Source organism: Delphinapterus leucas, chromosome 19, assembly GCF_059928025.1.
Source record: "Delphinapterus leucas isolate spDelLeu-1000000601 "Yukka" chromosome 19, BTC_Dleu_Yukka2, whole genome shotgun sequence".
In the NCBI taxonomy this organism is placed as follows: domain Eukaryota; kingdom Metazoa; phylum Chordata; class Mammalia; order Artiodactyla; family Monodontidae; genus Delphinapterus; species Delphinapterus leucas.
Genome location: NC_143147.1, coordinates 21,776,178 through 21,800,774, shown reverse-complemented (window position 1 = coordinate 21,800,774; position 24,597 = coordinate 21,776,178). Strand labels below are relative to the sequence as shown.

The 24,597-nt window shown below is 40.7% G+C and overlaps 1 protein-coding gene across 1 annotated transcript in view; it reads left to right on the top strand.

The window, feature by feature from the left end:
* EFCAB5 (EF-hand calcium binding domain 5) overlaps positions 1-24,597 on the top strand; it is a 108,776-nt gene that overhangs the window by 67,857 nt on the left and 16,322 nt on the right. Inside the window, exons 10-21 of the mRNA XM_089899972.1 lie at positions 311-388; positions 488-580; positions 2,451-2,665; positions 3,908-4,064; positions 6,698-6,987; positions 9,713-9,882; positions 10,613-10,841; positions 12,417-12,569; positions 17,137-17,240; positions 19,572-19,825; positions 21,109-21,392; positions 21,773-21,869. Of these exons, the coding sequence (XP_089756098.1) occupies positions 311-388; positions 488-580; positions 2,451-2,665; positions 3,908-4,064; positions 6,698-6,987; positions 9,713-9,882; positions 10,613-10,841; positions 12,417-12,569; positions 17,137-17,240; positions 19,572-19,825; positions 21,109-21,392; positions 21,773-21,869 (2,124 nt within the window). The remainder of the gene's footprint in view (positions 1-310; positions 389-487; positions 581-2,450; positions 2,666-3,907; positions 4,065-6,697; positions 6,988-9,712; positions 9,883-10,612; positions 10,842-12,416; positions 12,570-17,136; positions 17,241-19,571; positions 19,826-21,108; positions 21,393-21,772; positions 21,870-24,597) is intronic.

Here is a 24,597-nt window from a genome sequence, read left to right as displayed (position 1 = left end):
TCATTTTCCATCACAGTTCATTGGTCGGAATTTAGGCATATAGTGACACCTAGCTGCCAGGGAGGCTAGGAAATATAGCCCTTAATTTGCATGGCCAAATTTGGGTACAACAAATAGCCTTTGTCACAGAGCTGCTCCCAACAACTAAAGTTATTAAGTGATACCATTATGATACAGCATATATAGGAAAGGACCTGAAAGAAAGTTTTTGTGTTCTATATGCAAGGCATTTCTCTCATTTATTAACTTTAGAATATATAATAGAATATATAATGTCCAACTCATAGGCATTTTATTTTGTACCTTTTAGAAACTGAAAAAAAGGAAGTTCAGAGAGACAAATCCTGTGAACCCAAGTCCCAAAAAATAGAAGGAAAATCATGGTCAGGTAACTTCTCATTTAATCCTCCTTTCATTCATACTCTAGAGCAAAACCATTATGAAAGTGAAGTTACACTGGCTATATTATGGAACGTGTATTTTATAGGTGAACTTTTGACTTGTAACTGGAACACGAAGTATGCCAAATGTGAAGAGGAGGAACAGGCAAACTTAATCTATGGTAACTCCAGGTTCACAGGTACATGTTAACAACAAAACCAGGAAGAATAGATGGCACTCTAATTGATGAACTTAATTTACTGTGGTACACGATGATAAGGACTGGACTTAGCCAAGGCACAATGGCAGAGTGATACTTGCATTATTGTGTCCCTGAGCTGATGGATCTAAACATATTCAAGATGACTGTTTTGGGTGGTAGTGTACATGCAGTGCTATTGATGAATGCTCTTTAACACATATGCGTTAATACAGTTGTCCCTCAGTACCTGCAGGGGTTTGTTCCATGGAAACCACCCCGCAAAGCTCCCCCCATGAATACCAATATTCAGGGATGCTCAAGTCCCTTATGTAAAATGGAATAGTATTTGCATATAACCAGTGCACATCTTCCCATATACCTTAAATCATCTCTAGATTACGTTTAATACCTAATACAATGTAAACACTATGTAAATAGTTATAAATACAATGTGAATGCTATGTAAATGGTTGCCAGTATGTGGCAAATTCAAGTTTTGCTTTTTTGGAACTTTCCGGAAATTTTTTTTCTGAATATTTTTGATCCACAGTTGAATCCACAGATGCAGAACCTGCGGCTACAGAGGGCCGTATCCAATTTTTTTTTTCTTTTTACTGTTAAATGGCCCTGAAACCACTTTGAAGCTATCATCAAGGTATGCAAAGGGAATCAGATGTTAGATATTAGAAAAACAGAAATCATTCCAGCTATTCCTCTCCCTGGTAGTTCCACATCCAAATATGCGAGGCAGGTGAGGATCTATCTTGTTTTTGAAGACTTACAAAGGAAGATCTACTCAACAGAGACAATAAAGAGTAGATGTTAGCTCCCAGTAAACCATGTCTTTAACAACAATTATCCCAACAAGTACTATTTTATCATTTTACCTTTCATTAACAAGTAGTAGAACTTATAAGATCAAGATATTTTCTACCTATCTGTAATTTTTTTCTCATTTAAGCATGGATCAAATAACAAATTTCTATCCTCCAGATATTTCGTGGAATTACATGGCATTGATTAAGCTCTTGTTGCCTGCTAATTCATGTTCCTCTTCCCCTGGTCTTACTTCTTTATCTCAGTTTTGCTTTACCATTTTAACAGTTGCATGGGTGATCCTTTTTAAGTCACATCAAATCTCATATGGGAAGCATAAGGGCATGAACGATTGAATTAGTTAATAAATCAAACATAAATCACTGGGCTTTTTCATGAAATATGCTTCATATTATAACATTGAGCTTCAAGATAAATATATTAGTCAAGACTCTTTGGGGGAGAGGTGGTAGTGGTGGTATTTACAGACTTATTTAACTAGTAAGTCCAGACTGCAGCTGGCTTCAGGCACAGCTGAATCCAAGAGCTCAATAATAGCAGCAGGACAGTGTCTCTTTGCCTCTCAGCCCTGTTCTTCTCTGTGTAACTTTCAGTTTTAGTTTTCACTGTATTGTGGCAAAGATGTCCATGAGAGCATCTCTAAGCCTACATCCTACTAGTTCAGGAATCAGAATATAAGAAGAGTGATTCTCCCCCAGTAGTTGCCCCAAGAGTTCTGGGGCTAATTCTCATTGGCCTATAGTGGATTCCATTGCTGTCCTATGTGAATCATTGGCCAGACCTATATCACATGGCCATCCTTGAAGCAAGGGTGGAGGAAGCTGAGAACTACCTGATACATCTAAACTGACAATGGGGGAGAGATGTTTTCCTAAATCAAAAAAAGAGGGTGCTGAACTCATGAAGGGAGCATGAATTCCTGACAGGAAAAAAAGGAGCAGATGTCCATTACAATCAGTACTCGTATATTTTCCAGAACTTTGATAAAATTGTTCACTTCACTGTTTGATGTATGTTTCTTCCTTGATAGACCTACACTCAATGATCAGAAATATTCAGTCTTACAAGGAAATAAAAGGTAGGAGTGCCTTCAATGGAGTTTCCTTCAATCTGCTCCAGTTTGTGCAACTCCTGGAGACATTTGTTGGTGAAGATGCCCCCTTGAGTGTCAGTGAAGCCCTCACCTCCTTTTTTAAGAAGGGCTTTGTTGAAACAAAAGAAGAGAAAATGAGTGGCTTAGAAGAGGTGAGTAATATTATTTATCAGTAAAACAAGTGAGGTCACTATTATAAATAAATCTATCAATCTCAGTTGCTCCTAGTCTAGCTCTTCTTAAATAACTTACAACCAAACCTATCCCTTTAGTTCAACCAGCATGGCCATTAAGTACTTCATTTGAATGTCAAATATTCTAAGATCACACTCCAGAGAACTCATTCCCCTAGTAAGAACATGATTTCTGATGGCAGGTTTATTTTACAGCTGTGTTTTTGCTCCTCTGAAGCTGGAAGAGCAGATTCCGAGGAACAGAAATGTGTATATGCAAAGATATGTGTTTGTGTATGTGTGTGTGTGTGTGTACATTGTCTGCTGTGTGAGTGCATTTGCAAATGCACATACATAGGGGTACAGTTGTGGCTTGAAGATATATTTTTATTCATGTGCACCAAGGTAGTACATATTACTTCAGAAATTACTACTTACTTAGGTGATAAATGCAAACACATTAGCTGATATAAACAACTTATGTACTCTTATACGAAACACATAAATCAGGTTCACCAGGCATATTCAGTAAACTTATCAGTCTTATGAGTCTTCTCAACCTAATCTAGAGTTGATATTCCTTTTGCCTCCTCAACTGCTATTCCCCCCATTTAATCAAATGGTATATGTTCACTTTGTTTTAGCAACGAAATTAAATTACTATCTAGTTGACATAATCTAGTAAAAAAGTCTAAACAGTAAATAAAATTAATATCAAGTTAGGTCAATGTTAAATATAAAAAATAATTTTTGAACACAGTCATTTTTTTGTTGTTTGAACACTGCCATCCAACCCCCTTTACTACAAAACATATTCCATCAAGAAGCCAGGCAGAGCACCCCATGTTTTATCACATTCTTGAACAACTAGTAAGGGAGTGGAAAGGAATGAATCAAAGATTCTCAAGGAGTGAGTCCCCTTCCTAAATTAATGTGTTTTAGCTCAATGCAGAGAATGCCTGCTTTTTGGCTTAGAGGTGAAACAAAGAAATGATATTTAGAGAACTAAAATTAAATGCTTCATTTAAAAAAATTTTTAATTAAAATTTTTTTAAAATAATAAAAAATTAAATGCTTCATTTTACCATTCATATTTATGCTTAGTCCCAAAGTAAAGCTGTTTCTATAAAAAGTGCTGCACTTTGGGGGGAATAAGCCTAAGATGCCAGCTAGCACAATACGGTGTATCTTCTGTGCTTTGTTATCCTGTTTGTATCCTAGGCTAGACAAAATGCTTCCCAAGTCCGACGGGGACTTCTCCTAAATGCCCTCTTTCAGAAGTGGGACTGTGATGGCTCAGGCTTCCTGGATCTGAATGAAGTTGATGAACTCTTGTACACATACAAGGAGGGAATGGAAAAGGAATCTATGAAGAAAGGTAAAAATGTAAGAATTTTCTTAAGCTGTGGTAACAACTTGGCTTCAAGTTTCCCGGTATTATGGCATATATACAGTTAAAACACTGGTTGGTCTAAAACCATGAGATACCACTTCACACCTACTAGTGTGGCTATAATTTTTTTTGAGCTTTATTGAGATATAATTGACATGTAACATTGTGTAAGTTTAAGATGTACGATGTATTGATTTGATGCACATATATTGTGAAATGATTACCACAGTAGCTTAGTTAATACTTCCATCACCTGACACAATACCATTTCATTTTTGGGGTGAGAACATTTACGATCTACTCTCTTAGAAACTTTCAAGTATACAACGCAGTATTAACTATAATCACCATGCTGTACATTTAGAATCCCAGAACTTTTCTTATAATGAAAGTTTGTACAGTTTGACCAACATCTCCCCATTTCCCCCACCCCCAGCCCCTGGCAACTACCATTCTACACTCTGTTTCTGTGAGTTTGGCTATTTTAGATTCCACATATAAGTGAGATCATACAGTATTTGTCTTTGTCTGACTTATTTCTCTTAGCATAATACCCTCAAGGTCCATCCATGTTGTTGCAAATGACAGGATTTCCTTCTTTCCCATGGCTCAGTAATATTCCATGGTATATGTGTCATTCACATATATACATATATATATATATAATTCATATGTCATATATATATATATATATATATATATATACACACACACATACACACACACCATGATTCTTTATCCATTAATTCGTTGACAGACACTTAGGTTGTTTCCATATCTTGGCTATTGTGAATAATTCTGCAATGAACATGAGATGCAGATATCCCTTCGAGATAGTGATTTTATTTCCTTCAGATACATATCCAGAAGTAGGATTCCTGGATCATTTGGTAGTTCTATTTTTAATTTTTTGAGGAACCTCCACACTGTTTTCCACAGTAACTATACCAATTTACATTCCCACCAACAGTCCACAAGGGTTCCCTTTTCTTCACATCCTTACCAACACTTGTTATCTCTTGTCTTTTTGATGACAGTCATTCTAACAAGTGTGATGTGATATCTCATTGTGGTTTTGATTTGCATTTCCCCGATGATTAATGATGTTTGAGCATCTTTTCATGCACCTTTGGTCATTTGCATGTCTTCTTTGGAAAAGTATCTATTCAGTTCCTCTGCCCATTTTTCCATCAGATTTTTTGTTTCTATTGAGTTGTATGAGTTCCTTATGTATTTTGGATATTAACCCCTTATCAGATATATGATTTGCAAATATTTTCTCCCATACTGTAGGTGTTCATTTTGTTGCTACTTTTGCTGTGCAGAAGGTTTTTAGTTTGATGTAGCCCCACTAATTTATTTTTGCTTTTGTTACTCATGTAGTATGACTATAATTTTTAAAATGGAAAATAACAGTGTTTGCAAGGATATGGAGAAATTGGAACCCTTGTGCATTGCTGGTGGGAATATAGAAAATGTCAGAGCAATCAGGAGTTGAATTGTTGTCCAAGACCTTAACTGTACTTAGTTAGATTCCTTTTGTGTACCTGGCTACCCATGCTCTTGGGGTTAAAAGAATCCAAACCACTCCACAGTTCTGTCTATTTTCCCTTCTTGTTTTATCTTTCCACTTCTACAAGGTCTGATTCACCTCTCAAGTCTGAATGGCTTGCAAGTTTCCCCTGAAGTTACTTAACTTCTTATTCTCCTTAATGACTTTTTCTTCTCCTATATTATATTTTTCTCTTCTGATCAATTCTTCTCAATCAAAAGCTACTAAAAATCTTATTCTAATGTAATAAGTTCTCTCCTTCATTTGCTTAGATCCCAGTATAAATGATTTTGCTCTTCACTGGGTTTAAGAATTTATCTGATTACTTTGGCATAACAGATTTCAAATTCTTAAAGTATGTAGTACATGAGGGAAAGAGCAATCAGAGTTAGTTAAGGTCTTCAACCCTTTCAGAAATGAACGTAACCAATACGTTGATCTTCAAAGGTACCTAAGTTTATCAACTGTCATGTGTTCTTCATTAACTATGCCTTCTACAAACTGTACATTATACTACACTACTTGTCTTAGACTGCCTCCAAAGACAATTTACTTAATGAAGCTTCAAAAGGCATAATGAGGTGGTTTCCACTTACAAGATGGGAAAACTTCATAACAGAGAACTATGTTCCACAGAGGAAAAGATACTACACAATGGTCAGAAAAGCTGGGTTCCAATACTGGATCTTTCACTAAATGGTCACATGACCATGGGCAAGTTACTGAACCTCTATAGAGTCAGGTGTCCACATGGGTAAAATGAAGGAGTTGGACACGATGGATTCTAGAATTTAAGGGACCTGAGGATGATGTTATAAGGTTTCACCTGGCTGAGTGGTAGAATTAAAACAAAACAATAGCAGATGACATAAGAGTCATCTTGAGTTCAGTATAGGAAGTCACTGTAAGATGTTCCAGTGGACTTGAGGTGCCTTTGATATGCCTGGTTTTCCATGGGAAGCAGTTGTCAGAGGCTTCAATTTGCTGTAAGAGAGGAGAATGAAAATTTCCCCCACGGATGAATGAACTTTTGATTAGTTCTTGGTTTTGTATTTATGTCTTTTAGCTAAACTACACATCCAATTTCCAAAGCCACACCCTGGTCACGAAGTGAGGTTGTCTTCCAAACAGTTTCAGAAATACATAGAATTGGTTGTATCTGAACTCAGGGGCAATGAAGATCAAGTTCTGGAAAGCGTTGTGGAGTTTCTGATGAATACTTTAGAAAGGAGCCATGTTGAGAGTCTGAGAAATTGTGCCAGACAAAAGTGGCTGCACCAAATCCAACGTGCTGCAGAGACAAGTGGAGTATCCCTGGAGCCAGTGTACGCAGAGACCTTTAAGGCCCTCACCCAGGTGTGTTTTCTAAAATGATATATAAGAGAAAAATTTTCTTACAATAGGTGATGTGCAATGGTTACAAAGGAGGAACACACTAAATTCTCTTGAGAAATTGCTGCTATAGATGTTTTATTCACTCCAATACTTTACAGTGACCCAAAGCCTAGTAAAGTTGCAACTGGAATGATTGCAAGTTGGCAAGCAGAGAGGAAAGGTATAAGAAATAAAATTATGTCTTGGGATTCCTAATTTCATTTGTGCCAAAAGTCAGATAAGCCTAGAACAGACAATAAACTGACATTAAAAAACAACTGTGGGCTTCCCTGGTGGTGCAGTGGTTGAGAGTCTGCCTGCCGATGCAGGGGACGCGGGTTCGTGCCTCAGTCCGGGAAGATCCCACATGCTGCGGAGCGACTGGGCCCGTGAGCCATGGCCGCTGAGCCTGCGCATCCGGAGCCTGTGCTCCACAGCGGGAGAGGCCACAACAGTGAGAGGCCTGCGTACAGCCAAAAAAAAACCCAAAAAAACAAAAACCGTGAGGAATGTTCATTGCAGCACTATTTACGATAGCCAGGACATGGAAGCAACCTAAGTGTCCATCGACAGATGAATGGTTAAAGAAGATGTGGCACATATATGCAATGGAATATTACTCAGCCATAAAAAGTAACGATATTGAGTTATTTGTAGTGAGGTGGATGGACCTAGAGTCTGTCATACAGAGTGAAGTAAGTCGGAAAGAGAAAAACAAATACCGTATGCTAACACATATATATAGAATCTAAAAAAACAAAAAAGGTTCTGATGAACCTAGGGGCAGGACAGGAATAAACACGCAGACGTAGAGAATGGACTTGAGGACACGGGGAGGGGGAAGGGTAAGCTGGGGCGAAGTAAGAGAGTAGCATGGACATATATACACTACCAAATGTAAAATAGATAGCTAGTGGGAAGCAGCTGCATAGCACAGGGAGATCAACTCGATGCTTTGTGACCACCTAGAGGGCTGGGATAGGGAGGGTGGGAGGGAGACGCAAGAGGGAAGGGATATGGGGATATATGTATACATATAGCTGATTCACTTTGTTATACAGCAGAAACTAACACAGCATTGTAAAGCAATTACACTCCAAGAAAGATGTTAAAAAAAAAATAGCCGTGAGGAGATGTACATGCAGTTTAAGCTACATTTCCCTTGCATGATGTTTTGGGAGTCAGTTTTAAAAGGAACTATTTAAATCATAAAGTCATTATAAAGTAGAATCCAACATGACACTATATTTCATAGCACTGTCTAGAAACAATCTGAGACTATTACAGAATACTGTCACTTAAAATACATGACCTGGATGGACCACTGTCCACAGCTCTACTGCCACCTCAGACACTCCCAGCTTGCTGCTCTTTCCAGGCAGAAATAGCATGGCTGTCTTCTACATATATCACAGCTTCCATTGATCCAGGGAAACTATGTCATTCATCTCAGCTACATAGCAGCACTTGATTATGGGAATCATCTCCTGAATGGCTGAATTTTCCAATATAGTTGGAAATGATGTGACCAGCAACAGGAAAACAATCAAGAAAAAGAGATATTGCTCCAACTTGCTTCAGAGATCTGCAGTACCCTAAGATACATCTTTTTTTAAAAAATTATTTATTTTTGACTCTGTTGGGTCTCATTGCTGTGTGCGGGCTTTCTCTAGTTGCGGCGAACGGGGGCTACTCTGTTGCAGTGCGCAGGCTTCTCATTGTGGTGGCTTCTCTTGTTGCAGAGCATGGGCTGTAGGCATGTGGGCTTCAGCAGTTGTGGCTCACAGGCTCTAGAGCGCAGGCTCAGTAGTTGTGGCGCACGGGCTTAGTTGCTTCACGGCATGTGGGATCTTCCCAGACCAGGGCTCAAACTCATGTCCCCTGCGTTGACAGGCAGATTCTTAACCACTGCACCACCAGGGAAGCCCACCCTAAGATACATCTTAATACATCTTTGTTAGTTAGCCTATTGATCTTCTATGTAGAAAAGGAGGAATCAAGGCAGAAGGGAAAAGAAAAGCACAAAGGGCAAACCCAAGTACATAGAAAGAGGAGACAAATATCAGAGAAAGTGTCTCTCATGTCCCCAATTTATGGGCATATTTAATATATGTGTTAACATATAATATTGCTATAATATTTTAGGTACAGAGAATTCTCAGTTATTTTAATTAGAAATAGTAGTTGAGTAAAGTCTGTGATCTGTATCCCCAAGTAATCCTTTCCTGAAATGATGTAAATCAAATGTCATAGCCAAACAATGTTAAGAATTTCTTGAGAGCATTTTTTCCCATATTCACATCATAGTAGATGGTTAAGAAATATGAATGAAATGAAGTCATCTTGTTGCCCCAGCTCTCTAAAATAAGTACTTTTAACTGAAGCCCATACAACATGAGTATGGTTCAAAGGGATCCAAGTTTTAAACCTCTAAATTTAAGTAGACCTGGCAGGTTTTTTTTTTTTAAGTAAACTAGTCTGATTGACATAGTGTATATCTATTCCACTCACTAAATCTCAGGTTTCAGGAACAGCTGTGGTGTCAGCTTTTCCCCCACTGCCTATGAATGGTAATATCTGCATCATTTATTCAGGAAAGTTAAATTATTGGGTTCAGATACACAAACTGGCTAATGAAGGGAGACATGATTAAGAAAATAGCTCTTTGGCTATTGGCAAATAAATGGTCAGAAACATTTTGCCATAGGATGCTGAAGCCCATGGAAATAAGAAGATCAGTGCTCACATTTCCCTCTTAGAAGAAAACCTACTACTGCCTGATAGAGGGAATGTTCTATTGAGGAACATAGCTTGTACTTTAGACGATGCTCCATTTGTACTGAACAAAGTGCTCTACAGGGACATGAAGGGGATCAGGTAAGAATATCTTGAAGAGGTTGGTTTCACCCTTCTAAAAAAAATAATTCCTTTTGTGAAGTAAACTAGCATTGAAATCCTAGTTAGCTGCCCAAGAGAGAAATGCCTCAGATCACCAAACTTTCTAGAGCAGGAGGTGACGGGTTTCCAGTCTTGGATGGTTTCACCTGGTTGTTTCTAGAGTTCACTCTTAGGCATTAATTTTCCATGTAGGGACTCTGCTTCACAGTTTCAGTTCAATTATTTCTGCCTACTCTGTAAGTTATGTCTCCTGCATCCTTTTTATATATGTTTTCTCTGTTATGATCTAAGCTTTTTTTTTTTACTCTATGTCAACTTTTATTGATATTATTTTCCTTTGTAGCAGTCTTTCCCCAACAACATTTAGAGTCCCACATCAAATGCAGCTGGATATTGCAACCATTATAACAATATAATCGCTATTAATTCCTTGCACTTTCCATCGTGTCCCCCTAATCTGACTGTATCTGGCTCATCCATCCCCATTTTTTTCTGAGCAACATATTTCTTCTTCTATATACACACCATTAAGCTTATTTTTTAAATCTTTCTCTCAAGTCAGACTCTCCTAACTGGTAATTTTATCTGAGTCCACTTCTCTGACATATAATACTAATGATTATGAATGGTTGGATCTAGTTTCCTGCATGGTTTAATCTAAAGCCCCATCCTGTTGCCTTTCTCCCATCCTCATATTCCTATTTCTCAGCTTTACAGTAGTGGATGAAGGGAAGCCAATACACGTCCCCCAAGTTCAGAACCATGGGAACATCTTCTTCTGGAACCATTCCCGCAAGAAGAACGATCAAAATGGGTCATTCCTGGCTCTGCCTCTTCAGGATGCATATATGAGGATCTTTGGGGTCTTGGCTGTTGACACCTTAAGAGATCCCCAGAAAATAAACATCTTCCTACCCCATGAGATCAAATTCTATCAGGTAAGGCACAGAAAAATTCTTCAAGGTCTATGGTAGGGTGGTCTCTCCTTCTATACTTTTTAAAAAACAAAACCTGAAACCAGATGAGAGTGAAGCTATGTATATAGATAGTGTCATCATACTTGTATCAGTCTTTGGAGAGGCTCCCCATTATACATGGAAGGACTCAGCCTCAGTTGCCCATCTATGTCTCAGCCTGTCTGGGAAGATTGTTAATATGTGTCTGATTGCATTAATCATAGGAACAGCATTTTCTGCTATAGAACGGAAATCCAACTATTAGACTACTAACTAAAACCCAAAAAGTAGGAATGAACTTTTAGAAGGGACATATTAATATTTTATTAATAGTGGTACCTTGAAATCCTTTGCTGTTTCCACAAGTGGTTCTAAATATGATATGCCTTCCTATAGTTCTTATTTCAGTGTTATAATTTTTGAGGATAAAGAATGAAGGAAAAGCCTAAATGTTTCTCGAGTATTCGTGTTTTCATGTTAGATCTCAAAAAGGAGAGGCACTTTTAAGACTATAAAATAACTGGACCATTTCTACAAGCATTTAAATTTAATTTTATGAATAGAAATTTCAGTGAAGGAAGATTGAAAACCTTTATGGAGGCAATGGACCGGGACATAGCAGCAATCAGGAAGTTGCTATCATTTGTTCCCCTGTATGCTCTTGATGTTTATTTACCATCATTTAAAATTTTCTCCTCTCATTTACTGGATGTACAACTGAGGAAAGTGGTAGAATCGTTTTCCCTGGACATCTTTTTAAATAATAAGGTTCATTCTCATCAGACGTAAGAATCATGTGAAGATATTAAGAAGCAGAATGGAAGAGTATGGAGTTATCAGTAGGTGAACTATATATGGTCTTATTAGAGAATGTGTCAAAGTGAATTCCAAGTTGACTCTCTAGCCCTTGGAGGTAAAGGCTCCTGGGTTACCCTTAGATGCCTTGGGTCCTAATATAAAATGCAGATATTTTTGAAGAATTTTTGGTTCCTAGAGTTTCTTGACAAGAAGACCACAGATGGGTTCTAAGGACTTCCCGTCCCTTCTCTGTAGAACAGGCTCTCTTTATGTATCTAAGACGATGGTGTACTCTAGCGTGTTGCAGGCCTCGGAGCCCAGCACACCTGTACTGCTTGCTGATCTGATGGCAGTAGCCTTGTAAAGATGCAGACATTAATGTTGCATCAGATCAGGGCAGCTCTTACCTATCTGTCCAAGGTTGGCATCAGTTCTTGGCTTTTAAACCTTTTTTTCTCATTTCAAAGTTTATCTTGTTCTTCTGACACTATTTTCTGATAGCACATATCACAGACTTCACTGGATGATTGTCAGGAAACACAGTAAGTTAGGTTGATCTTATGGTAGATCTCTCCTTACTTTTGATTTCACTGTGATTGATCCTTTTTTCATAGTAGAATCTGGAACACTGCCTTTTGAGAATTGATGAATAACTTGTAGGAAGTAGATTATCAATTAAAAAGATAATCCAATTGATGCATTACTAATTATTTTGGTGTTTTAAATAGAAAAGGTAATTTAAATTTTCTGTCTCTACAGGGAGTTGCCCATGTTTTTAGTACTGCCTATCACTACGTCCACAGCCGAGAGCATATCCTGCATGTTGTGATCACTGGCATCAGCTGGCTCTACAACATCACATCCGGCATCACTGCCATCACTACATACTTCACTGAGCCTAGCCCAGCGAAGGTAGGCAAGGCTGGGCAGTGTTAGACCTCCCCAGGTTAACAAAGTTTCTAGATACTATTGTCTTGCTCGTATTTTAAAGCATATTCAGTTAGCTATTATGCTATGACCCCAACTCAAGATCCTTGGTTGTGAGTGGCAGAAATCCATCAAACTGCCTTAGGCAAAGGGGGGGCGGAGCGCGGATTGATTAACTCAGGTAACCAAATGAAGAAAGGGCAGGAGTCAGGCTGGCTTCCGGGATGACCATCTGGGCTCTCTCATGTTATTTCTCTTCCCAGTTCTCACGTTTGCTTCCCTCTGCACTTTGGCTTTGCCCTTCTGGCTAAAGACAGGTTTTTTTCTACAGGGCAAGCCTGATGCTTAGTAACTAAAGAAGAATTTTTATTTCCTGTTCCAATTTGGAAAAACCAAGGAAAGAAAACTTGTTTTGATCTATCCTGAGATATGCCCCTCCTGGCCAGGGTGGGAAATTTACAGTAACTGGCAGACCCCACCAGGATCATATGGGTGAACTGGGAAGGGATGAGGCACCCCTGTTTTGGAAGGACACCTTATATCACACCAATCAAAAAAAGAATAAAAAGCCTCCGTATCTACAATGTGATGAGTTTTTGATGAATGTTTGCTTTGCTTCTTTACACTTAATGTTAATGTTAGGATTTTTCATGTGATAAGAATGGATGGAAAGGGGTCTTCCTTTCAAGAAGGCTAAACTATTCTGCACGGTGCCTGATCAGGTGGTGGCAACACCTTGATTGTCTTTCAGTCCTTTACCTGGCCGTCCCACAGGTGCCTCTCCCCTTCCTTTTTGGCTTCTTTTCCTTCCTTCCCTCCAGGTCCCCGCTTCCCTCCTTCAGTGGCTGGATCAAGCTGATGAGGCCTTGGCTAAAGAGGGCAGAATCACAGAGCTCTCTGATGGGGTGACCGGGCCAAGGAAGTGGAGAATGCCTAGTTGTGGGTGCTGCTTCTGGGGTGGGGTGGGGGTGGGAGCCTTCAAGTGCCTTCTGAACTGGGGCGGACCACCTGGTGTGTATGTGTTGGGTGGGTGGCGGTGAGAACCTCTCAGTATAGGGGGCAGACCATCAGGTCCCATAGGCCACAGACACAGTGGGGCTGTAGCGTGTGGGGTCTGGGGAGCATTCCCCTTGGCCAGCGTCTAAGCGCTTTGTTGGAGCCCTCAGAGAAACAGCACCTAGGGCCCATGAAGAAGGTTAACATCGCCTATAGCAGTCAGCAAGAAGCGCGGCTGAAGGGGCATGTAGTTTCAGAATTGTAATGCTGTGGACAAGACCACAAGGGTCACTATCCATCTGACCCAAGGCCATCTTATGGAGGTGGAGACCATATCCCGACGGGGAGAGGAGGACCACTCAGCAGCCAGGGTCTGGGTGGGGTCACAGCCAGGTAGAGACCAGTACAGCCTGTCCAAGCCTGTAGTCAGGGGTTTGTCCTAGGTGGGAGATACTAGGTGAGGTTTTGATGTTAAAAATGGCTGAGGATGGCTGTAGGGATACCTTTTTTTAAAGCATTCAACTATGGTAACTTAATAAGCCTCTCCCTTACTTTATGCAGCCCCTCCAGATCTACTCTCCTCTCTTCTCCAGCTCACTCTGTACCTCAGAAAGTAGACTGAATCAATGGACTCCTTGGCCTTTAGCTTCTTCTTGGGATTGTCCAATGAGAGGCACCAGTAGGAGATTGGTGGGTAGAAGGAGAGGGAGGCTCTCCTTCTGCTTTTGGCTCTCCCCTCTGCCAGGTTGCTGTGGGTTAGCTGTGTTCTTCGACTAAAGGCCACTGTACCTTTAGTCAAGTGGCCCTCTCCCTCTCCTGTCTTCTCCAAGTTCCAGTAATTGCTTCCATCCCTTGCCTCTTCAGGCTAAAAGTGGTAGCAGCTCCCCATTGTTACTAGGCCTGGGATTCTAAGTACCGCCCATGCTTTCATAAATAGTCCCTTTATTAAACTCTCTTCAAATTAGCCAGTACTGGTGTGTCATCTGCTTCCTCCTGACATCCTGACTGACACAAATTATAAAGTAGATTCTGAGACACCCCACCTCACCTCATGCCCATGTTTCTGTAAGGTACAGAGTCATGGAGGAAAAAGAGTTCTCACTCTTTTGACAATAACTATAAATGAGGGAACATAGGAGTTTCAATTTCTCTTAGATATGAAACTCAGGCTATCTCTTTTATTGTGAATAATAATAAATATCATTATTATTATTATTTATTTAGTTTATCACCCCAAAGCACCTATGTCTAACTATTTCTTTGGAGCACCGAATTTGTTAAATATTTAACTGTGGTAGGCTGAATAATGTTTCCCCCCACCAAGACGTCCATATCCTAATTCCAGGAAACTGTAAATATGTTACCTTAGTGGCAAAAGGAATTTTGCAGACGTGATTAGTATTAAGGACCTTGAGAAAGGGAGAGTGTCCTGGATTAGCCAGGTAGGCCCTATCGATTATACGTGTCCTTAAAAGCAGATAACCTTTTCTGGCTATGGTCCCTGAAAGGTGAAAAGATGGAAGAAGAGTCAGAGCGATGGCAGTGTGAGAGAGTTGACACTGTTGCTGGTTCTGAAGCTGTACAAAGACCCAAGGTCGCTAGGAGCTAAGGGCAGCCCCCAGCTGACAGCCAGTAAGGAGACCAAGACCTTAGTCTCTTACTTTCCTGAGGTCTAACATGTGCCTCGTTTGCTATCTTAAGTTATATCAAGTAGGCTTTTGAAAAAACAAAAGCCAGAGATTAGCAGGTGATTTCTGCTTTCCACCTCTCCACATTTCTTTTCTTAGGCAGCACAAACTTTCTGCCTGAGTGGGGAGGAGGGTGGTATACAATACCACAAATAATGTTTCACATCCCACCATACATAATAGAAACCTTTTTAAAAAATTTTCTTTTATTTTGGCTGTGCTGGGTCTTCGTTGCGGTGCGCAGGCTCTTTGTTTCCGGCTTTTCTCTAGTTTCAGCACACGGGCTCTCTAGTTGTGGCATGCAGGTTTAGTTCCCCCACCACATGTGGGATCTTAGTTCCCCGACCAGGGATCAAACCCCCAACCCCAGCATTGGAAGGCGGATTCTTAACCACTGGACCACCAGGGAAGTCACGAAACCTTTTTTTTTTTTTTAACCTCAGGGACTTCAAAAATGCTGTTACCCTGCCCAGAACATTCCCCCCACTTCACTGCATCACGCTTAGGTCCTACCTGAAGCAAACTACAAACTTTACCAAGGGACATAAATATTTTTCATAAAGTTAAAAAGTCATATCATGATTATTTTTACAAGAAGACCACTTTTTAAAAATATAATTTCTTACCAAAATTATTTTTAAATTTAACAAAATTCCAAGATAAATTCCAGCATGATTTTTTTAATTGGCCAAATGATTTTAATCTTCATTTGGAAGAAGAATAAATGCATGAGAATAGCTAAGAAAATGAAGGATAGGAGGGAATTTACAGCCATGGTCTGAGGAAGGATGGCTGATTCTATTTCAAAGATTGAAATGATTAAAGCGAGGTTGATACATTGATGACATAAAAATGTAAAACTTTCCTGCATCAAAGTTATAAACACAACTAATTGCCACATATCTGACAAAGGATTAACAGTGTTATATAAAAGTCAATGAGATTTTGAAAATCCAAAATAAAAATAAGCAAAGGACAATTTTATTTAAACAAAAAACCTCATGCAAATGGTCAATAAACATGGGAAAAAATGTTCAATTGTTCTCATAATGAAATAAATACAAAGTTAAGTAGAAGATAATTTCTTACCTAATAAATTGAAAAAGATTTTTTTAAAATATAATTTGAAATGCCTGTTAGACATCTAAGTGGAGATATTGAATAGGCAGTTGGATATATGAGCTTAGTGTTTGGGAGAAATCCAGGCTGGTAAATAAATTATATTTAAAACTACTCGAGTGGTTACACATTGTGAATGTATTTAATCCCACTGAATTGCACACTTATGAATGGTTAAAATGATAATATTATGCTGTGTATATTTTACCAAAACAAAACAAAAATCGTGAGACTGGATGGGATGACCAATAGAATGAGTGAGGATAGGAAAAAAAAATTTCTGAGACCCAAACCTTGAGGCCCAAGTGTTTGGCATCATTGTGGCTCAAAATTATATTGACCTTGACCTATAATTTGAAAAACATTTTATATTACCTAAGCTTTTCTAATTTTTTTTCTATTTATTTGTCCCCAAAAGTCTTAATGAGAGTATGAAGTCTAGGGGACTTCCTGGTGGTCCAGTGGTTAAGAATCTGCCTTCCAATGCAGGGGACAGGGGTTTGATCCCTGGTCGGGGAACTAAGATCCCACATGCCTCGGGGCAACTAAGCTGGTGCACTGCTGTTACTGACCCCACAGACCACAACTAGAGAGAAGCCGGCGCGCCACAACGAAGAGCACGCACGCTGCCCATGCACCACACCTAAGACCCTGATGCAGCCAAAAACAAATAAATATTTTTTAAAAAAGAGAGAGAGTATGAAGTCTAAGTACTCCTCTCTCTAATGATATCTCTGCCTCTTTTCAAGGATTCAGACTATGTTTTACGAAATATGATGGTCACAGGGCACCTGGGTCTAACAGAAATCCACAGGAATCCCCCTATCATCTTTAGGAAGACTTGCATTTTCAGGTATGAGACATACCTCATGGTCTGTTTTGTTTGACTGCCAGCTTCTGCCTCTTATTAATATACACTGGCTCTCATTCTGATTGGGTTTTAAAGAAAAATTACTGCAGACCTTTGTCTGCCTGGGCCCTTTCCCCCTCAAGTCCTTTTTAAAACAGATTTCAATTTAGTGTTTTATTTTCTATAATTGTCCTGTAAACATGGAATTAACAAAAACCCACCATGGTTATGAAAAATACACCCACATCACTTAATCAGAGCTCATCCTCTTAATGTTAACTAGCCTGTGGACTTGTATTTTTTATTTAAAGAAGACAGTCTGGGGCAAAGATGGGGAGGAGGCAAAGAATGTTGCCTTTAATAAACCCCCAGTTCTAGATAACCTTGAATGCCTCTCACCTGTGGAATGCAAAGGCTATTAAACTGTGGACAGATGCAAAACAGATCTTAACTAGAATACATCTTTTGCAAAAAGGGACCACTGCTTCTTAGAGGGTCAGCATAGTTGAATAGGCGGTAACCTATCTCAGACTAGTAGGCTAATTTGACATTTAAGTACCTATGTTAATTCAATTTCAGTTTGGCCTCATACCAGAATGTTCATTCAGTTTTAAGCTCCTTTCCATACAGTTATTCCTTGTGCTGGTCAAGGGTTCTACAGGAGTCCTTGTAACATCCAGACTTATAACCTCGGATTTCTCTGTGTAACTTAGAGTAGGTGCTTTTTTTTTTTTGCGGTACGCGGGCCTCTCACTGTTGTGGCCTCTCCCGTTGCGGAGCACAGGCTCCGGACACGCAGGCTCAGCGGCCATGGCTCACGGGCCCAGCCGCTCCACGGCATGTGGGATCTTCCTGGACTGGGGCACGAACTCGTGTCCCCTGCATCGGCAGGCGGACTCTCAACCACTGCGCCACCAGGGAAGCCCAGAGCAGGTGCTTTTTGAGGACCTCTGTTGACCAAGAAAGCTTAGCATGATGCATCATTACTATGGTTATCATAAAGACACAAAGTGATGGCTCAGCTGCAGCAAGGGGTAGGAATAGCAAAAGAAGGACATAACCTTCCCTATCATCATAGGATTGATGTTATGAACTATAAGTGTGCTTTTTTTTTTTTTTTTTTGGCAATGCCCTGCAGCATATGGAATCTTAGTTCCCCGACCAGGGATCGAACCCCTGTCCCCTGCAGTGGAAGCACGGAATCCTAACCACTGGATCACGAGGGAATTCCCTAAATGTGCTTTTGAGGCTATGCAAAGCACCAACATTTTTACAAATACCTCAAAGGAATGACATCTCAATATCATGTAAGGACTTCCCTGATGGTCCAGTGGTTAAGACTCTGGGCTTCCACTGCAGGGGGCGGGGGTTTGATCCCTGGTTAAGGAAGTTCCGCATGCCAAAGTTCAGCCAAAATAAAAAAAGATACACTCAATATCATGTAGATGGGGAAAGAGAGAAAGAGATAAAAAGAGATACCTCACTAGAGAAAAAAGGAGCCACTACATTTCTATGAAAACCGCAGGTCCCTCACTGAAGCAGGTGCTCTGCCCAGATCCCCATGTACCTTCTGCGAGGGGCCAGGTCCTACTGCTAATGACTCACACTGTAACTTTCTCTGGAGGAGCACCCGTGAGCAATGGGAGCCTCTCACCAGGAGGTGCCTAAGAGTTCTGTAAACACCCTCTCCACACACAACCCAAGCAGATTAGAGCTCTAATGACTGACAAAAGGCCTCTCCCCCGCCTCAAGGTGGAGCAGAGTCTGGGCACAGTTTGCCTTCCAGAGCTCCCCTTGGGATCAGACTGAGGCTAGAGTTCACCTGAAATCACATTCTTGCTTAGCTCCTCCCCCTTGCCTATCGCGCTTTTCTCAGACCCTTACAGGTTTCTCCTGAGAGCACTCCCTCAATAAATCATTTGCACAGAGCATCCCTTTTCTCAGGCTCTGCTTCTAGGGCACCTGACCTAACACGCTCATTGTTCCTTCAGGCATTCAACCAATATGTATTGGACAATATTTAAACAAAAAACAAATACCCTCAGATAAGGATAAGTATATAGTAAAAACAATAAGGCAGAGTATTAGGGTGGAGCAAGACTCAGATGCAGCTATTTTAGATTGTGGGGTCTGGGAGGGCTTCTCTATGAGGAGCTGAGGGAGAGACCCCTGTGAACTCAAGGGGTGGAGTGGTCCAGGCAGACGAAACAGCAACAAGGGCTGGTGCGGCTGGAGTGTAGTAGGCACAAGAGAAGATGATTCAGTACGTTTGGGTGGAATGTTATGAACAGGCTGTTGTTTTATATCCTTATGCTTATTTGGTTTTGGTTTCAGAGATTTCCTCTTTAAGTGTACAGACAGTTCAGAAGTTGTTTTGGCCTCTGTCTGTGGAGAAAACCACATAGTAGTTCCACTTCGTAAGAGAACAGGAGAAGCTTTGGGAGTTCTCGATGTTAACATTGGCAGGAGTAAGATGTTGTTGTATCGAGAATTTAAAGATCTACAGAAAATGACGAAGGTGATCCAAGTTGCCTGCAATGAAATACTGGGCGAATTATCTGGAGAAATAAAGAAAAACTATATCTTAGGTATTGTGCATGTGGCGACCATCTGAATTCATGGATTTAAAAAGTTTTGGGGAAATCACAGACAATGCAATGCAGGATGCATTTTCTAAAATGAACTGTTGCAATGTATAGATCTTTCCACGTGGAAGGATTTCCTTCTTGCGGTCTTGGGCTGATGAGTGTGGGCTATAAATGCTAGCAAAGGGTAAGGAATCACATTTTCTTGGCTAGAGTCATGGTTTTAGAACTGGAAGGACTCATAAAGGCAATATACAAGTAGCATTTATTGGGTTGTCCAAAAAGGTCATTTGGGTTTTTCTGTAACATCTTATGGAAAAACCCGAATGACCCTTCTGGCCAGCCCAATATTAAATGTCACATCATGTGTCAAGCACTTTAAATATGTTATTTCAGTTGGTCCTTACCATAACTCTATGAGGTGAATGGTTATTATTTCATTTTACAGATGAGGAAAGTAAAGTTCAGAGAAACAACTTGCACCAAATCACATAGTTAACAAGTGGTGAAGGCTGGATTTGCACCCCAGTTTGGGTGCTCTTTTCAATACATTACACAGTGCTAACTCTTCAGAACATCTCATTTTACAGATAAAGAAGCTAAGGCCTGTCACAATAAAAGTCCAATAGCAAGCTAGTGCACGACCAAGAACAGGCCCCCGGTCCTTATGATTCCACATCCACTAGGCTACCCTTAGCACAAAATCAGTTTGGGCAGAAGGGAGGGAAGAAGGAAGCATAGAAACCTTTGGCTGCCTAGAATGGAATGACCAGAATTAGTAGAGTAACACTCTGGTGGGGTAAAGCTGAAAGGTTTCTAGCCACTACACAGTGTGGGAGAAGAAGAAAAAAGAAAAGAAAACTCATGTCTTTTGAGCATCCACTATGTGTAAGACCTGGGGCTAAGCACTTTTACATATACCATCTCCTGTAATTCCCACAGCTCAACAGGGAAGTAGGGATCAGCTCTATTCTCACAGAAAATGAAAAGGAGGCTCAGAGAGACTGCAGAACCAATAAGGGGGAAAGTAGGTATTCAAACCAAGATCTAACTCCAAAAAAGTTTCCACATTTCCTCAAAGCCTCTTCCTGTGAACTTCACCAGGTGTAATTCCATTTTTGCCTTTTGATTTCGTGACTAGAGAAACTGATTGTTTAAAACCATAGGATATGGTCTTCTTTTTCCTGAAGAAAAAAAAAAGGGTTTTACTATATTATGTTCAGAATCCTATTAAAAAGTAGTGTGTGTACTAAACAACAATGTAGGATGTCATTCTATCATTCCAGAAATTGAAAATGTGGGAGCAGTCCAGCGGGCAGGCATTCTCTTCTTCCGAGTCATGCTGAAAGAGCTACAACAGTGCCTCCGGCTGCTTACCTCCATGGACTTTGTGTCACTGTTGCTCTATGATTATGATCCTCTGGCAGAGCCAAAATCACCAGCCAGCCAGTCCCAGGAGTTGGAAGCCAACATAAAACTAGTACAAGACATCCTAAAAGGGATTATCTTGTTCTTTCATCCAGAATTGGAATTATCAAGTGACTTAGGAAATTGGGATCAGTGTAAACTGGTAAGTTTTTTTTTAAGTACACTTTATTGAAAAATATCCTACACAGGTTTAGATATACAAATCATAATTGCACAAATCCTAAGTATACAAAGGCAAGAATTTTTACACAATGAACATTTGTAACAGGCACCTAGATCAAGAAACAGAACATTAGTGGCATCCCCAAAGCCGTCCTTTGTACCGTACCCTCTCCCATCACCAGCTTCTCACACACACACACACGCACACTCACCCTCGGGTAACCAGAATCCTGACTTCTAACACCATAGACTGGTTTTGCCTGTTTTGAAGGGTATATAAATGGAATTATGTAAACTGATGAATTGGGCACTCTACTTCTACTTGTTGATGATTCCATAACTTTTGTTCTTTGTTCACAGTATGTTAACCAATACTTAGTCGAGAATATTTGTGACTTTGATCCAACTGCTAGGAAACTGAAGGTTAATTTAAAGCTCATTGATGAATATATCAGAGGTAAATTTCCACTTAATTATGGTCTAAATCTATGCCAAGAGCAACAAAACACAGTTGCAATCCAGAGACTTTTATTAGAATAAAGCAAGTGGCTCATACATTCAATTTTTAGGGGAAAATAGTTCTGATTATAGTCTTCTAAAAGGAGGGGCATTGTCTATAATCTACTGCAATCCCCATAGTGACTGTCTGTGCCACACGTATGAGAATTCAGAAGCACCTCTGTCTCCCACTTATTGACTACATGTTCATAATTCGCTAAAAAGCAAATAGGGGCTGCAGTGAGACTAGGAGACAAGTATGTTAAGCAAAAAGGCAGCTATTATCTTTAGTTCCCATGAAGAACCAAAGAAAATAATAGATCATGAGTCTTTATAGACTAGTAATGTAGACTTTTTAGAGGAGGAGCATCAGCAGGAATCAAAGCAGTGAGGCTCCCAGGTTGGAAAAGGTGATGAGCTCTTTGACCACAGAGAACTGGTCACATATAAGGGTAAATATACATATACAAGCACACATTTCTCTATGTGTGTATACTACCCCACCAGAGACCTGAGGTCAGTTTTGTTTTGTTCTGTTTTTGTTTTTTGCTGCTCGGCTTGTGGGATCTTAGTTCCCCAACCAGGGATCAAACCTAGGCCCTCGGCAGTGGAAGCACAGAGTCCTAACCACTGGACGGCCAGGGAATCTCCCTGAGGCCGTTTATATGAATAGAACAGTAAAGAGCGAACTTAAAAATTTGGCTCTTTTTTTTTTTTAACTCATTTAAAAAACTAATCATTAATTGGAAAAATGGCTCTGTAGAAATCTCTTCACTAAGCCTATCCATCTCTTCCCCACTCTCTTTGGAGACTCTGGACCAAGTCACAAGGGTTTCTGGACTTCTGTGACACCTATATTAGGCAGAGAGGCTTAGAATCAGACTCCTAGGACAAGAGAAAGGAAAAGACAATTCAGGGGAAGACAGCCACACTCTTCAGGCTGTCTGTGGCAGTGGAAGCACGTAGCACAGTGGAAGCACAAAGCAGCGAGTGAGGACGGATGGATGAGAGAGAGAGATCTTCTGGCTTAGGAAGGAGAGATACTCCCAGAAGTTCGGGAGTGCTAGACACGAGATTCACATAAAAGTTAACATGGGGCTTCCCTGGTGGCGCAGTGGTTGAGAGTCCGCCTGCCGATGCAGGGGACACAGGTTCGTGCCCCAGTCTGGGAAGATCCCACATGCCGTGGAGCAGCTAGGCCCGTGAGCCATGGCCGCTGAGCCTGCGCGTCTGGAGCCTGTGCTCCGCAATGGGAGACGCCACAACAGTGAGAGGCCTGCGTACCGCAAAAAAAAAAATAATAATAAGTTAACATGAATTCATGTGGACTGAGAGTGGTGTGAGTAAAGATTAGAATTCCTGTTTGGAAGGTCTTCTGTGTGCCCTCAGGGCCATGGGCTGATTCACAGAGCCTCTGCATTCACAGGTGTTGCAGTTATCACTTCTAAGGTGCTGTTTAAGGAAAACAGTAACAGCAGCAACAACAAAAATGAATACGTGTTCACTATATATTTGTATACACTGTACTTGGTCTATACTTGTTCACTGTTCACTGAGGACTTAAAACTCTAGAAGAAATATTTTCTATGTCAGTGCCTAGTTGCTGCTCTTCCCTTTGGAGTAGATTTAGTCCCTGCCATGGGCCTGGCACTGCCCCATGTGTGACCCGTTTGTCTAATTGATATTCTCCCTGAGTCCCTACTCCACTTTGGTCCCCATCCAACCTGCCAGCCCCTTGGCCTAGAGCCAGATCCTGCTGCCACTTGTGTCCCTTCAAACTGATGCTCCCCTTCTTGGGCAAGGACTCAGGTACCCCCCAGTGTCCAGTCCAGTCCCTCTGTCAGATAGGAGCTAGGGATGAGGATCAGGCCCCTCCCCTCTCCACCTTGAAGGCATGTTCAGGAATTGGCTCTCAGCCCTTAATAAAGACATCATCCATGGCATTGTACCAATGCTTCAAGGGAGTTTCTTCAGGCTCACCTCCGATTTGCCTATCAGAACTACCTCCTATTGTCATATATAGCTCTTTTGTTTCAGGAAAACATGCAAATTTCTGTTTCCTTTGCTTGCCCCCACTTTGGACTGTGCTAGCTGATTCCTGAGCAGCCTTGATCTCCAATGCTCCCCACCACTTTCTTTCCAGCAGTGTCCTCAGGTGCCAGGAATTCCAACTGCAGTTAACAGAGCTGGATTCAGCCAGAAGCTAATATCCCCTAGGCTCCCCTACCACGGCCACCAAACCTTTATCATTACCACAGCCTCTGAAGCAATCAAGAAAGTTCATAGACCACCCAGGTACCAACCCTCTCTCCTTCAGATGCAATTGTATCAGGAAATTCTAAGCTCCGCATTTGGGGAAAGGAAAGAGAACTCTTGGGGCACCTTTCTACTTGTGCCAGAAAAAGAGTCTTCTGGCAGGGCACTCTGCTGCCCAAGTTTATCTGAGCCTTCTTCTAGAAGTAAGGCCCCTACTCAATGACTCCACCCAGCATGAAATGCCACCAATACCTATAGGTTCTGCCCAGGATGGGGAGGGACTTTTGGCATAGCTCCTAACTCATCAAACCTTCCAAACTGATGACTTTGCCAAGAAGACAGAGTCAAAGGCAGGTGATGTGCCCACGCTTTTTTAGGGCTTCTGCTTCCAGCTCTCACTCCACTTCATCCTAGCTCTAGCGAGATCATAC